Source organism: Corvus brachyrhynchos, unplaced genomic scaffold, assembly GCF_000691975.1.
Source record: "Corvus brachyrhynchos isolate BGI_N302 unplaced genomic scaffold, ASM69197v1 scaffold100, whole genome shotgun sequence".
NCBI classification, from domain to species: Eukaryota; Metazoa; Chordata; class Aves; order Passeriformes; family Corvidae; genus Corvus; species Corvus brachyrhynchos.
The window spans coordinates 198868-215207 of NW_008236230.1; the positions used below are offsets into that span (position 1 = coordinate 198868).

Below are 16340 nucleotides of genomic sequence, written 5' to 3' on the forward strand. Positions count from 1 at the left end.
TATTAACAGAGAGTCTACATCTTCCACTGTGCCTTTATCACAGCTATGATACCTGTTTTTGATCATCCTTTCTTGGTATTGTTTTCTTCTCCTCAAATTGTTCATTTTTATCATGAATGATATTATGTTCCCCTGTCAGGGAACAAAATGTATTTTGAGTCAATTTACTAAAATAGTCACTGCTAAGTGTTATATTTGGACAAAGTTGACACCTTTGACATTTTCTAAAATGGCAAAAATAACTGTATTTAAGGTATGATTTATGGGTACTGTATGTCAAAGGAATTTCTATGCTATTACAGTTTCTGATGCAGCAATCCCACTCCTTCAATGAACAAATTGCTGATAGCACAGCTAATTAATGCTTTATTAGTTTTCTGTGGTCAATTACAAAAAGTTATAAAAAAGTAAAATGCAATTTAATAATAAAGAACTATGTGGTTCTTGTTTCTCAGAACTGCTTTGTTTTTTGCATGTGGAAGAAACAATTTCTACACAGCTCAGTTTTATAAGACGCATTCCCTCCCCCCCACCTCTAAGTAAGAGCAACTCCTATGATTAAAAAGCAGACTGGAGTCTTTAAATGTCTTTCTGATTGCTGGCCTCTATTAAAAACTTCTTAAAATAATAGATAGGTTTAATTCCTCAAGCCAAAGAAAAATTGTATCATCTTAAGTATTTTCCATATTTATTATATTGATGAGATTTGGCTACTGAGAAAAAAAAAGGAAGTAAAATCTCTTGTATTGCAAGTTTTAAATGTACCAGGCTAAGGTTTACTTAATTAGAACCTCCAGGCAATAAAGGAGCCCTTTTTTAAATTCTGTGAATCTTAATATGCTAAATAATGCAAAGCTTCAACTCTTCAAGCATGAGACACACATCTGGCAGCTTAACATTTAAATTACAGGAAAAAAAACCACTTCAGTAGTAATTTTCATGAAGAAAAGAATGGGAAATGTATTACAACTAAATTTAATTTCTTTTTAGATTTTTCATCCTGTCTAATTGCAGGCATTTCCCATCCTCTCTTTTATTTATTTATTTCCATACAGATTTTTTCTGTACTTTTTATTGATCTTTAATTTGAGCAGCTTCTTACTATTACAGCCATTGAAGAATTACACTGTGTTTTTACTTAGCAAAAATTGTTCAGAGAAATCTATGAGGAATTAAAGTAATGAGCTCACTGGTATAGAAAGAAAAGAGCATTCAGAGCCTTACAAATAAAATATAAAAAGAGCATGTCATGATTAAATAACAGACTTGAGTTCCTTCTCCCTCCCATTTCTTAAATGTAGAATATTATTGTTTTCTTTATTCTTTTTATTGTCCCATTTTTTTTTGCCAAGATAATTACTGCTTTGTTCCTTTGACTCCAAAAACATTGTTAAAATATTCATCATTTCAGCAAGACTGTTTGGAAACCCATTTTTGTATACTGTGGGGGGGAGGAAGAAGAAAAATTAAACAAAGAAAACCACAGGAACCATCTTTACAAAGGTGTATTTATATTTTAATGTATGTTTATGGGTTCATATGCGTATCCCATACACAAATACATAGACACAGTTTGAACAGCGTGTGTGCACACACGTGACACACCCAGCAGCTGCATTTTATGCTGTTTCACTGATTTCAGTAGACCTCTTCTTTCTCCCCAGATGATATAAATACCTGTAAATCCCTCCTTCACTATGAATGTTCAACCTGTACCTGTGTGTATATATATGTAGAAAGTAAGAAAGATATCCATGGGTGTGCACATAAATACACAGGCCTAAAACTGTGACATTGTATATGCATATCTTGTGTATCAACCTCTGTAACACCTAAGAGCAGATCCTACCGGTACTATGATTTTAAATACACTTGACTGTCTTCTACTACGTGGAACTCAAAATAACTTAAAAGGAAAAAACTTGAAATCATTATTAAGTGTGTTTTTGGTTTATCCTCCATGTGTCATACATTAAAAAGGGTAATATAGACCTTTATTTCTGCCACACCCCTGCTTGCTGTGATGTGGGAGTACATTTTTGTTCATTCCACAGGTCACTGCTTTTCAGGAGCTTGAGGGACATGTGAATTGTGTTTTCTAAGCAAAGTTTATTCGAGCACTTTGTGCCTCATTCTTGATCCACAGCTATGTCCATATAAGAAAATTAACCTTCTGTCTTCTGAAGAACACTTCCTGGGGCGTTTGAAATACCCTCCCATGTAACTCTTCTTGTGTCTTCTAGTCTTTCTTTATTTTTACTTTTCCCCCCATTTTATGTCTATGCAATTTTTATTTCCAACACCACAGGTCCCTGCATTTATCATACTAACACTTTCAGAAATCAGGAGAGAAATAACCACCTATTTATAACCCAGATGGAGGAGGAAAAATGATCAGCCTGAAGTCAGTCAGGATCTTGTTGGGAGAGGGACCAAAACCCGTCTGCTTCCTTTCCAGAGCTTTATCTTATGCGCTAATATAAAAATAATTAATGTTTGGGTTTTTTTTTAAATTACAGATGATTGCCAAGATTGCCACAGCAGTGCAGACAATCGCTGTGGTTCATTTTGGCTGAAGGAAGTCCAAGGAGACCATCACAAGGTACTGGTCTTGATATGAACATCACCATCTCACTTAAAGCTCACAGAGAAGCCATTGGAGCGTCTACGTATGCCATTTGAGAATGATTTGTGGGCTTGCTTGCTGAGGTTGTTGTGCTTTTTTAATCTATCCCTGTGAATTTTTTATAGCCACAATAATGCTTCACATGTCCAGGTGTATTGCTGTCTCCTGTGTAGGTCTGTAGGGAGCTAATCTCTCCAGCAATGAAACTTCAAAGGAGTAGTAGAAAAGCCCACTGAGTAATTGAACAACAGAAGCTTGATCAAGCTGCTGGATAATTTTATTTCAGTGATGTGTAAGCACGAGATAGGTTTCCTAAGCATCCATAAGCTTCAAGCTCTCGTGTATTTGTGCAGAAGACCTCTACCATCAGAAGCTTTTAGTATAGGTATTTGTAGTATCCTGGTCAAGGACATCATTAATTTGTGGACAAATATTGTGTCATCAGTGCAAGTTACCATGGAATTTTATCTGCAACATGACAATGCTTTCTGGGTGAGATGCTACCGAAACTTTCAGATTTAATGTAAATCCTGAGAACTAAGACACAAAGAAGACTCTGTATTCCTAAAAATTGCTTCTCCCTGCACTGTATTATTAAATTAGGTATTTTCCAATGACAGTTGCAATTTTTTCTCTGTAAGTGTTGCTCCACTTCTATCCTTAAATCAGCGTGGCTGCGGTGAATGAACTGCAAACATGAATATTCAAATTAATCATTCTGGTAATTTGTCTCACCCTGTTCTAGATACACTCTGAAGCATTTTTAATGCTTTTAATTGCCCATAGGAAAAAAATCACCACAGTAGTCAGAGTACCCACAGACTTGTGTGACTACTAGTGTAGCACAAATACTCAATGGCTGGGGATTATAATTGCAGCTTTTAACTTCAGTAGGGTGATGATCTATATTTTGTGAGCAAAACCAGATTGGCCAACTGGAAATTCCCTGTCTTTTCAATGTCTAAGTTTCCAAGTGATTTGCTTTTTCAGGAAGGTAACGATAACTTGAAGAAAACAGAGTTACATATAAATGTAGCTGCAGACTGAGGTGTGCATGTGTGTGGGTGTTTAGCCATATATCTCCAGGAAGGATGATTTAAGGACCAATGGAGAGGGTGTAATGGGCAAAGCAACCCGACCCAACCCATGGGAGTGGCAGAGTGAAATTCATTTCCTACAATCCCATAATAACACAATGTCTTTGAACAAAATGTCATGGTCTTATAGGAGCCTCAGTTGTGGGTGGCTCTCAAAGCCACATTAAAGTGACCTGGTTTCAGTGAGGTGCATAAACCCATGGGTAATTCGGCACTGTCTAGTCCCTTTGGACTCAGTGAAATGACTCACAAGCTTACAGTTATTGACATGTTTGGATAGATTTCTGAACTGAGCCTCTTACGAGAATCTTCTGCACAAAAGAAATGTGAGCATGTGAAATCTCCTTTCAGAGGTTGTGAGGGCCCCTCATTTTTAATGGGATGAGTGTACCCTAATATTCAGAGAGAGACTTGTTTTAGCATGTTCAAGATTTAGGCATTTGGCCTGATTTCTATAATTAGGGTCTACTTGTGTCTCTGGATACTATTTTCTAAAATAATTTTGCTTAACAATCATATATAGGAAACCATAACAAATGTAAAGAAAAGACTCAAGGAAGAAGACAGAAGTACACGTATTGGTTCATACTCCTCAACAGTCCCTTTCTTTTTGTAAACAGATATTTTAAATTTATGGGGTTTTTGTAGTAAAAGGAATCAGAAAGATCTTTGAGTCTGATCTCAACTTTTTGGGGATGTCTCTGCTTTGCCCTCCCTGCCCCCAAATTCATCTATGCTAGAGTTGCAAGTGGTCTCTCACTGAGTGTATTCTGAGTGGTGGGCATTAGCAACAACTTAACCTGTGTTATAACGAGTGTGCAAACCACTGCATCTATTACGATATTGAATGGAGCAATAAAAGAGAGAATGCTCATGGTCAGTGATTTCTGAGAGAAGTAAAATATATTCTGTGGTTATAATGCCATCCTCATGCCGATGACTAGTTTCTGCTTTTTGTACCTCAGAAAAGAGCAAACACAGTCTCAGAGAAATTAACTCGTAATACTCTTTAACACCTTTAGGATTTGTGTCCCTAATAATGTCTTTACATCTGCTTTGCACAGGAATAGTTTCATGGAGACAATGTCAGTGCAAGAAAGGTACCTTGTACACACTACCCATTCTGAAACCTTGACTTCTAGGGAATAAGGCTGGACAGTCACGTGGCTGAAATTCAAAATGTGCACGAGATCTGTGTAATCCAAGATTCAGAATACAAATTTACCTTTTAGAGCAGAATGGTTTACAGAGTAAAAAAAAAAAAAATCTTTGTAGTTTGCCTAATTAACAAAGAGTAAAGTGATGTGACTGCAACAATGCATCCCTCCCCTTGTCCTCTCTGGACTTGTTCACTAAATGTTAACAAACCCTTTAGAGTTTGGTTTTGTGCCTGGGAAGGTATTAATAGATATCTTTGTTGCAGTCACCTGCAGATGTTTGTCTGGTAAATTACAACTTCATTGTGTCTCTTGGTGGAAGTGATGTTTGGCTTTCTGTCCAGGGGCGATAATGCCAGACATCCAGGGAATCTGGCAATTAATTCAGAGAGGTGATGCAGTGCTGAATCAGACCCTGTGCATGCAAAGTTGTTATTCCAGGGATGAGCACACATCAGGATTCTCTACTTTGTAGCTCAAAGGGTAGTTTATTTAAACTATCACCAGCACTGAAAGATACAGTACTGTCCCTCTCCTTTGTGCTGGCAACCAGGGAAGGGTGGCCTGGATAAGAATGGGTCCAGCTGAGAGCTAACACAGTTAATTAAAGAAAAAGAAAAAAAGAGAAGCCAAACAGTATTAATTCCATTCCCAGATCAGTTCCCTCCATATGGCTTACTATGTACATGTCCAGATTTTTGCACTGACGGAGTGTGGTGTGCCACACAGGAAAAAACTAGCACATATAGGAAGACTGACTGACTGCTGGTATCACCGTGAGCTTGCATCTCCTTGAGAGGGTTTGTCAAACCACAGCCTTATAGGACCATAAATCAATTCACAGAAAAATAATCTGTGTGCAGCTCCAGGCCCCAGGATTTTAGAAGGTTGTAAAGGTCTTTTGGATGTGTCCAGAGGAGGGGAAAATGTGGGGGTGGAAGGCATGTCCTGTCAGGAGTGGCTGAGGACTTGTCTAGCTTGGAGAAAAGGAGTCTCAGGGGAACCTTGTTGTTCTCTACAGCTTCCTGGGGAGGGAAAGTGGAAAAGGAGGTGCTGAGGTCTTCTTGCTGGTCCCCAGTGACAGGGCATGTATGCACCAGGGGAGGTTCAGACTGGACAGCAGGAAGCAATTTTTTATTTAGAGGGTGGCCAAAAGCCTGTAATCTACTTAGAGAGGTAGTTGATGCCCCCAGCCTGTCAGTGTTTAAGAGGCATTTGGACAATGTTCTTAACAGCATCTTTAACTTTTGGTCAGCCCTGAACTGGAACACAGATGTTTGTTGTAGGTCCCTTCCAACTGAAATAGGCTAGTCTATTCAAAGTGTTTTGAGCCAACTTTGCCACTGCTGGTTCCCACGTTTGTTATAGAGTGAAAACAGAGCTAGAATTCAGAGAAGCTGGCACCTCTTACTTTGCTAGCTGTTTTCAGCTGATTACCTTAGTATTCTAATTTGTTTCTTCTTTTCATTTAAAGGTCAGCTGGAATAACCCACCTGCCCAATGTTATGAAGAAAAATCAGGTCCTGAGAACAATGACAACCGAGAAGAAGGGAAAACATCCACAGAGAGCAATTTTTATTTGGAAGACTTGGAGAAATATACCTTTTCTGTGTGGTAAGTGATCTCAGCATCAAATAGTTTCACAATCCAAAAGTTTGTCTTGCTATACGTGTATTACAGAGGTATCTACATTTAGATGAAAGTTATTAGGCTAAAAAAACCCCCGAAAACCAAAAAAAAACCCTGAACCAGAAAACCCCCATGGATTTTCTTTTGACTTCTTAGTAATATTTATGATTGAAGTTGAGTTAAAAAAATTGGAAGCACTTTTTGTCTGAGAATGCAATTTTGACATTGCTGCATTGTTTTGAGAAGCTGTGTCAGGGAAATAAAGGCAAGATGATTTCTACCATAATCTTTTCAGCATTTTAAGAGCAATACACTACCTTTTCTGGATGTTACTTTAAATATTATTACTGTTCTCTGTAATAAAATACACATATGGGGAATGACTTAAAATGAATAGATAAATTAAAGTGAAATTAAAAAGGCTACATCAAAATGAAATCTTTTCATTTACTTATAATTATATTTCCTGGAATTTCATCTAGGTAATTGCAAAAGTTGGACAGTTATTTGTAATTAGTAAAAAACAATGAAGACCCAATCCTGCACTAAATGAAATGATCTGATAATATTTCATATAGCTCCCTATTGTGCTTTGAATATTCAAAACCCAGGTGTACATTTCTGGCACCCATGATCTTCTGCAAATCAGCCCCTAGAGTTTCAAATAAAGCATCCAGAAAACAAACATCAGAATAGGGTGTATGTCTGTGAAAATTTAGTTTTAAATTACTTCCCTATCAAAACATGAGACAGGATTATCTCACAGGCAAGCCAAGCAGCCTTCAACCTCACTAGTGCTGTCTGTGCCCTGCTCTCACTTGCCACATTCACTTGGTGCCTTTAAAATTTGCAGGAAGTCAGGTAAAGACCTTACAGACACAGAATGCATTTTCACCGTAGTAATCTGCATTCAGCCCTAGAGGTGATTGACCCTGAGTGCTGCAGAAGGCAGAAATCAGGTAGAAAAATAACACACACTCATATAATTAGGCTTTCATAATTCTGCTGAATTAATTATGGTTATTTTGGACAATTAAGGACTCCCCCCATCCTGGCCATAATATAAGAATAGATTTTAGAGTAGCAGTGCTCATCCAAATATCCTTGCCAGCTCCCACTGTTTCGTTTTACCTACCTCAATTTTCAAATAAAATTAACCAAATTATCATCAATTATCTATCTCAAGGTGCTTGCTTTCTGTAGTGGTGAACTTCACTTTCTCTCTTCCGTGTCTTGTAGAGTTACAGTGATAAAATTAATATTTAATTGTATATGTCCCATCCCTGGAAACGTTCAAGGCCAGGTTGGAGGGAGCCCTGAACCGTCTGGTGGAAGGTGTCCCTGCTCATGGCAGAGGGTTTGCAACTAAATGGCTTTTAAGGTCCCTCCTAACGTAAACCATTCTGTGGTTCTGTCTACCTTTAAAGTCAGCAGCATTGATCCTTTATTCTTTCCAAAGTTGTGCAGCTTGAAAGTGTTGGGAAAGGGGCCCAACTCCACCCATATCAGCCTGGTCCCGGGCTTTCAAGCCCGTGGCCTTTGTGATTGCACAAGGTATCTGGAGGAGCAGAGGGGATAAGCTCTTGTTTCAGTTGCCATGCACCTTGCCTTCTGATTTGGGAAAGAGGAAAAAATTACTGCTTTTTCTTCCATTTCCTTTTCTATTTCTTTTCTTTGTCCTTTCTTAGGCAGCTCAGCTGTCCCTGAGCCCCATGCCTGCAGGGACACTGAATTTGCCAGGGCAGGCAGAGTTATATTCAAGCACAGGAATTTACAGGGCATGAACCGGATCTTCCTGGTACAAAACAAAGGAAACAAGGCCTGTGTCAGGGTGCTGCCTGTCCTAGGTGAGGCCATCATCTTGTTATTTCAATATGCCATTCTATTTACTGTATCTGTCATCCTGTTGGAAATAAGGACCAGTTCTTGCTTTATTTTCTTATTTGTTATGTTCAGCTCCCATGAGGTTAGAACAAAACAGAATTTAGAGGGAGGGAATATCTTTGCTTTCTTCTTCACTTGCGGTCATCATATTTATCATAAAGAAAAAAAAATAGGAAAATCAAATTACTCCATTCTTGGTCAAGTAATATAGGTATTACACATAGCATGCCATGTAAACAATGTGTCCTTAATAATATATTTTTAAAACATAGAGTTAATTCAGGTAATTTCCCCAGAAATCTGATACCTTGTGAGCTGTTAATTCCATTTGTTACTATACCAGCATGATGTTTCAATTGTTGCTCACTTCTGTCTCTCTCCTCCTTTCCTTCTGTCTTACTTTCTCCATCAAAGGACATCAACTCCTCTTTGTCTGTTTCCAGACCTTCCTCTCTACTACAATTGCTACCTTTTAAAAAATGCAATGCAAGATAATTAGCTACTACAAAAATTTTTAATAGCACTGTAGATCTGGGGGCAGCTTAGATCTCCATAAACTTCAGAGTTTTAGATGCTCCAAGATGCAATCTGAGCAATTTCCTTGATCTTTTATTGCAGCTGGTAAATCATTTATTGGGCTAGGTTATTTTACAAAATCCTCTTAAAAAAAAAATCCCATAAAATGTATTTATCATAAAATACTGCATGACCAACAGTCTTCAAAGTTGTACATACCCTGTATTAATTAAAAGCTAGTGTTGTACTGTGACAAGTTAAAAGTATCCACTGTCTCAGTCTCTCTCTTCCCCCCCCACTCCTTGCCTCTCCCCATGATTTTTCTCTCTTCTTTTCTTTCTCTCATATTCTCTTCTCTTTTAAGGCTTGCCAAAGGGGAGATTGGTGAGTATGAGCAAGATATTCTTTTGTGATCACAAATATTTTTCTGATAATTGTGATTTTTTTGTTTTGTTTTGTTTCCATTGCTATAGCATGCTTGTCCTTTTCCATTTATATTAATTTGACAGTGGTGTCTCACATCCGTAGGCCATAGTCAAACCTCCTTACAGTGGGCATTATACACATATGTAATAAAAAGACCATTTTGGCTGCAGAAGCCCACAGGCTTCAGCTTCGATCTTGCAGCCTACACGAGTGATTCTCCCACTGTGCCCACGCACAGCCTTGCTGAGAGCAGCAAGCTTTTGCTTGGGTCCAGTTGAGGCTGAGTAGGATGAATCTGAAAGATAAGGTGAGGGCAAAGAGGTTAAGAAAACAGACAAAAGTGGTCACATATTGCAGGGCCATCCGTGCTGCTGAGGTGGTCAGCTGCAGTCACAGCCTGGTAGATGCTAGATGCTCACCAAGTGCTTTGCTCACCTTCCTGGAGAGCCCACCCCAGGACCTTGCCTTGCACCACAGCATCACTGAACCTCCACTCTCTGAGATTTAAGTTCCTGGAGCTAAAAGCCTGTACAACCTGCAACAGAAGATCAATATCATTTGTGACTATTGTCTGAATAATACAGGTGAGATCTGTAACCTTGAGAGAAAAGGAGGAAAGTTTGGAGGAATTTTGACTTTGCAGCCCAAAACCTGCTGTCAGAAGCTCTCTAGCTCTCTTCTTCTATTCCCTGAAACTAGCAAAATTTGAGAAAAAAAATGTTCTTGATGACTATTTGTCACCGTAAAGCCAGATTTCCTGAACATGCATAAAAAACCAGATGTGGGAAATAATTTCAATGCTTCAATGTTTTAACATTGCTTTTTATATATAGTTCTAGAGGAGATGTGAAAAAGACCCCAGATTTCAAAAACCTCCATTTTCTTAATACAAAAAAAAGATAATGACATATACACTTTCTGTGACTTTTGGAATCTTCAGGCTTGAGTTTAGATATAAATACTAGCAGTTTCAATTGCCAACAACTTATCATCAAACACAGCTCTCAAGGGTTAATATTACACACTAATATAAAAGTAACGATCATCCTTTGTCTCCGTGTAATTAGCTTTTTAACAACGTGCCTGTAGCTCATACCCAGGCTAAATGCTGCTTTGAAATATTTTCTCCTCAACTCCAAATGTGTTAAGCTGACTCTGGCCAACTTCTATAAAACCAATTAATTGTAGGGCACTGCCTTTTGGGGGGGGAGTACCCAGTACCCCACGCAGCAGTGCCATGTGTTGCTCAGGGTGGCTTGGTTGCAGGCTGGTCAGTCCAGCACCAGTGCAGGACCAGACAGCATCTTGATGCAGGAGACAGGCTGGTGTCCCGTTTCACACAGGCATCAATCAGAAATAAATCCTATCTAGAGTCACATTCTTGCATTTCTGGAATCCAGGGCATTGGGCCAGGCTTTGTTTCTCACATACACCCGTCAGAAGCAGATGCAGCCCTTGTTCAAGAGAGGTAGCAAGCAGAGGGAGAGGACAAAGCAGGCTCTTGGCAGGCATGGGACAGCCTGGGTAGGGTGAACAAGGTTGAACCCCTTTAAAAACCTGCCTCAGCACCTGTAGACTTCATGATTTTTATTAATTTTTTTCTTCCAACTCGAGAAGGATACTGAGGGGCAGGAAGAGTTAACGGTAAAGAGCACAATACAGTAAATTTGTTTTTTATATAAAGACAATAAACTTTCCCTTTATAATACACATGTGATTTGACATTGAAATAAATGCAGATGCTTCTTTGCTTGGTGTATTCCCTGTTGTGCTTTTTAAAACACCTTCACATATGGTTTTCCTCATTCCTGTGAAACTGCTTGTTGTTTATGTCATACAAATAGAACAGATTGAATTTATACCAAGTTAGGAGGGTGATGAATCCTACGTTAGAGGAAAATCCTTGTCTGAGTGTTTTGAATTTGTTCAAAATTAGTGTTGCCTATTAAAAAATTTCCCTCGATTGTCCCTTGAGCTTTCCTAAAGTAAAAAAAAAAAAAAAAAAAAAAAAATTCTGTGGCTGCTTTTAAATGCAACCTTTTATTCAAATATGTAACATTTACCTAAAATCAAAGGTCAAATTTTACCAGTTTTTTATAGCTGCTCTTGTAGGATCTCTTTCATGCACCATATATAAAATATTGCCATTAAGAGCGGACATTCAACTTCCTTTGTGAAAAGCAGAATAACCCTTTATTGCTTGCTTTAAAAAGTGTTAATCTTTTAAAAATTTCTCAGTAACTTCTGATAGTCCACCTAAACCCTGTTTCATTGTTTCTAATGCCATTTTGAAATATAAACAAAGGCAGGCCAAGCTTGAACTCTTAGGAGAAATCAGAAGTCCCACTGTTTTCTTTGAATGCTTTCAAATCTTTCACGTTATTTAGTTGTGTGAGCACAATTCCCTGATTCTGGAATCTTTGTGGGACTTTTTTTTGTAGGCAAGTCTCAGCAGTACACAACTCATGTTTTTGTTTGGTTTGGGTTTTTTTAACATATTCAGGTATTAGGTGGTGTTTGGTACATGTTCTCAAATCTTTGAGGATTGAGTTTTACAGCAGACCAGTACATATTTCTGTGGACTTTTTGCTTTAGTCTTGGTTTCATGGATGATTTTTCTGTTAGAGGAGAAGTTTACATTTTGGAAAATAATTCTATGGACAAATCATTTAATATGACTATGGCATCTTTCCTATGCAATCTAATTTTTCTGAAGCTGTCAGTTTCTTCTTTTATTATATAATGTAATTCTTAATTGGGCAAATTCCAATGAACTGCACATATTCAGAGATTTCATTTCTTTTTTCTCTTGTGCAATGGAAGAATTATTTCCCTGTTCTGGTTCATTGTGGTAAAATTTTGCCAATGAAAATTGAATGAGAAATAAAGTGTTTGGAAACAAATTTGAAATCAACAAAAATTTATTTCAAAATTAATCTAAACTGGTGGGAAGAAAGATGGGAAACAAACTTCTAAGGATTGAAAATACATGAAACATGAGTCTTTGCTAAGAACTGTTTTCTCTGGGAATCTTTTGCAAAGCCCTCCAATATCTATGCACACTCTTAATTTTGCCAGGGTTTGATATTCTTATGGTGATGGAAAACGTGTGCTATTGCAGTTACCTATGGACTTAATGCAATTATACATTATTATAATTTTATTTATCTGTTCAGGGTGAGAGAAAGAGTTGAGAGCCAATGCCTTTCCTCCTGCAGGTTCCAGACCTGCAGAACTCCACCAGCTGAGAGAGGGCCTCTAGCAATTGAGAAGAGAAACTAGTGATACAAAAAATCAGTTGAGAGTGTCAGTTGAGAGTCATCAGTGACTGATCAGTTACAACTACACTTACCTTAGGGAGATGTTTGTCTGTTTGGTTGGTGTTCCTTTTTTTCTTTTCTGCTGGCTTTAATGTTCTTGAGCAGAAACGAGTAGTGAGCTCAGTCATGGAGCAACTTCAGTACAAAGTTTTCCTAGAGATCTTGTCAAGGGAATTGTGTACTTGCCATCTGATTATGAGTAATGGGGCTGAAAGAGCAGGGAAGATGCTCCCTAGTGCTGGAGCAGTTCACAGTTTGACCTAGACCTCTCCAGGATTGTGCGTTCATAATTGCCCGCCAAAACACACTTTCTGCTCGTTTCCTCCATCTTGCAGAATTCTTGTCTGGTAAAAGTAAAAAAATATGGTTCAAATTTGGTAATAGTAGGGGGAAAACTGTGTATGACTACCATGCAGCTCTTTGACAATAAATTGCTAATTTATCTTCTTAAATATGGGGAATGCTGAGTCTCCAGTTACCAAGCAATGTGGACTCACAATGTTGTTGGAGCCTTTGCCATGAGTGCAGTCAAAATACCTTCTAGAGAGCACAGCCAGCTTTTCTCTCTCACAGGCATTTCACACAATTCAGCTTGGATTCCTGCTCAGCACAAAAACACTTTTTGACCTAGCTGAATTGCCCTTTGGTTTGCTCAGACTCATAGGAGAATGGGAAAGGACTTGGGAAACTGGCTGTGAAATGTCGAGTCGGGAGAGATGTGGTTGTTGTTTGTCATTTAATAAACATTTTGTTTTCATGAGCTAGAAAAGATGACATTACTGATGACTAGTGGAGAAAAGCGAAGCTATAAGTGTGCCATACATGGTCATCTCTAATGAATAGAATGAATAAAAATAATAAGTGCATTACATAGCTAACTGTCACATCTTCAGGGCACTACAGTAAATAAGTGGGAGTTATACATGTGCATTAGTAGCAAAATAGGTACCACACTTAGGATCCTATTGAGTACAGTGTGGAGAGAAAAATATGATAGATTGCTGCTTTTTATCTGTCACTGCTGTGGCACAGAAGCATAGACCATATGTATGTAAAATGACTTTGTTATTTCAGTAAATTCTCTAAGTCTTTCTGTTGTAGCCTGTAGCAAAATGAATAAGTAGCTGAAGATCCTAGTGGGATAGTTCTGATTTTATCAGAATGAAATACCTCGGCAGAGGCATAATTATTATTAAATATACAGTGATGTGTGACAAAACAGCCAGAGAAGTTAGCAGGGTTTCTGCTTTTACAGGTTTTCAGTACAAATTGAGATGCTTCACAAAGGGTGGAAACAAGAAGCCTGTAATGGTGAAGCTGAAAAGAGCAGAAAACTTTGGGCAAATGTAGGCCTTGTTTACTGTGACTCTTGTTTCTTATTTCAGAGCTGATGATAAAAGTGTGGATGACAGTCAACATGCTCCTCCTCAATCACGTAGTGGAACCAATATCTCTTGCGTTCTATTTTGTCCTTCTTTGGGTAAAAATACAGCATCTCCCTCTCTGGCAAAGTCAAATTTGGGTAGGGTGGAGATGAGGAAGGTGAATTGGAGACAGCAGAGAGGATCTGCCATTTGCCTGGCCTTGGATCTGAATATTCAAACCAAACTGCCAGGTTTGGGAGTCTGGTTACAAAATTCTGAATAAAATGCCATCTATCTGCCCTGTGATTTAAGAGGAAGTCCAGCCAGTGAGGAATTTACAGTCGTCATGCTTAATTCTTGTGACAGTGTGAATCACTGTCTTGAACTTAGTTTTTGAACAGACTAGGTAATCCTCTGGTGTACTTTGTCTTCATAAGCTTTTCAGCCTGGTATCTAGATTTATCCCAGTTTTTGGTTTAGGTATCTGCTGAGGGCTAATGACTGAAAACATGCCAGACTGTTTTATGGAATTAACAGTGGTGAAACTCCTGGTTCAGCTATTCTTTCTTGCAGCTGTACTGAATGCTACGTCTTTCTCACAATGTGAAGAGATGCTCTTCCTGGCTGTTAATTCTCCAGTCTAAACCACTGCAGGGGAAGAGAGTTGGGGATGGAAAAAAAAATCCCATTCCTTCATCAGTCCCATTACTCAGAAATAGAGGGCAAGCTATTTTACAGAGCTTTTAACTAACTACTAATGTAATTTGTTCTGCATTGTTTGCCCATTAATCCAAAAATTACTTTTCCCTTTGAAGCTTGCTTTATGTAGAGGAAACAATGCCACCCTTAACCATTATGTGTATCATTTTATGCTGGATAACTGTCTGTTTTTATTTGCCTTGCATCTCGGTTAAATGTAGCACAGGAGCCTTTGAGCATCTTTGGTTGCTTGGTAAGTTATAATATTTCAAAGTTGGAATAATTTCTGTTTCAAAACATTGTATCATGATCCTCATCTTCTAAAAGACACTTGGATGTATGTTCATACCACAAATATTCAATTTAGCCTTAGATGTGCCAGGAATTCTGAGGAACTAAAGGATTCTCTTGTCTCTTAGAATATGCCTTTCTCGCTAAAAATACATACATCAGATATGGAGTTTGACCTACAAAATGTCAGAGGGTGAAAGATATGTATTCAGTCCAGTTTATCACGCATTTCACCATCCTGCACAGTGCATATGGAGAAACACTTCCCTATCTGTACATGCCCTATATACATAAACACATAAAAACACTTTCCAGTTTTCCCTGGGATAGTTATAAGAACCAGCATCTCCTCGGTGGTAGTGTCTCTCTTACGCCTCAGCTTTCAGAAAAAAACCCAGATATGATAAAGTAAAGGTTTAAAACCCAGAATGCCTGTATTTTTTCCTGAAGATTAACACTGAATAAATACTGGATTTCCAGATTTGTGGTCCTGAAAGAAAGTCAATAACTGATCCTGGAAATCAAATGGTCATCTAGTGGCTTTAGATGGAAATATGCTTCCTCGGTATTTTTAACCAGTCCCTAAGACTGATATTGTCATCATAGCAGGACTGTCCAAACAGTTGGCCGAGGAATGGCTCTACCCAGCATCTCAGTGCCTTCCAGCAATTCCTTTTGATTGTGTATCCCCAAAAGCTTAACACCAGCTGTGTGGCAGTCACAGAGATGTGACTCTGCCACCGATCTGTGGAGTCATGGGAGATTAAAAAGCCTACTCTAGTTCATTTGTAAATTGGCTATTATTTTTAGTTAGTTCCCCAGGTGAATGCATCCATGCTATGCTAATCAGTCTGAATTAATTCTAGGAGACAGTTTTCAAAGCAGTGTACAGCAGACTGGTGTCCCAGTGGTAGGTTCTCTCCTGTGTATTAGTGTGGAAACATGTTACATTAAAAGCTCTGTTTATTAGAGTATCCTCTTTATCTAAAGCACTGAGTCCATTTAACCTACTGTGCTAATTATTGTCCTAAAGATTTCCAGATCTGCATTTTTCTAACAAAAATTAACGGTAGAAGAAAAGATGAGTGAATGGCAAATTCAATGAGGTATGGCATGGACAACGTGAGAAATTCTGAACTATGAAATCAAGTGGCAAGGGAAGTAATATTTTAAGCCTGGCCCACACAAAACTGAGGCCATGTGGAATCTTCCCATTTGCCTTCATTGGGCTTTGGATCAGGCCCTGGAGATACCAACAATATTTCAAGGGTTTATGGTCATTTCTAACTTTGGAAACACTGCCAGGCTTCAAGAATAGGGACTGCATTCCA

At 38.4% G+C, this 16340-nt stretch overlaps 1 protein-coding gene across 1 annotated transcript in view; it reads left to right on the forward strand.

Annotated features, from left to right (window-relative positions):
• LOC103624240 overlaps window positions 1–16340 on the forward strand; it is a 185494-nt gene that overhangs the window by 70352 nt on the left and 98802 nt on the right. Inside the window, exons 13-14 of the mRNA XM_017746911.1 lie at window positions 2520–2602; window positions 6355–6494. Coding sequence (XP_017602400.1) covers window positions 2520–2602; window positions 6355–6494 — 223 coding nt within the window. The remainder of the gene's footprint in view (window positions 1–2519; window positions 2603–6354; window positions 6495–16340) is intronic.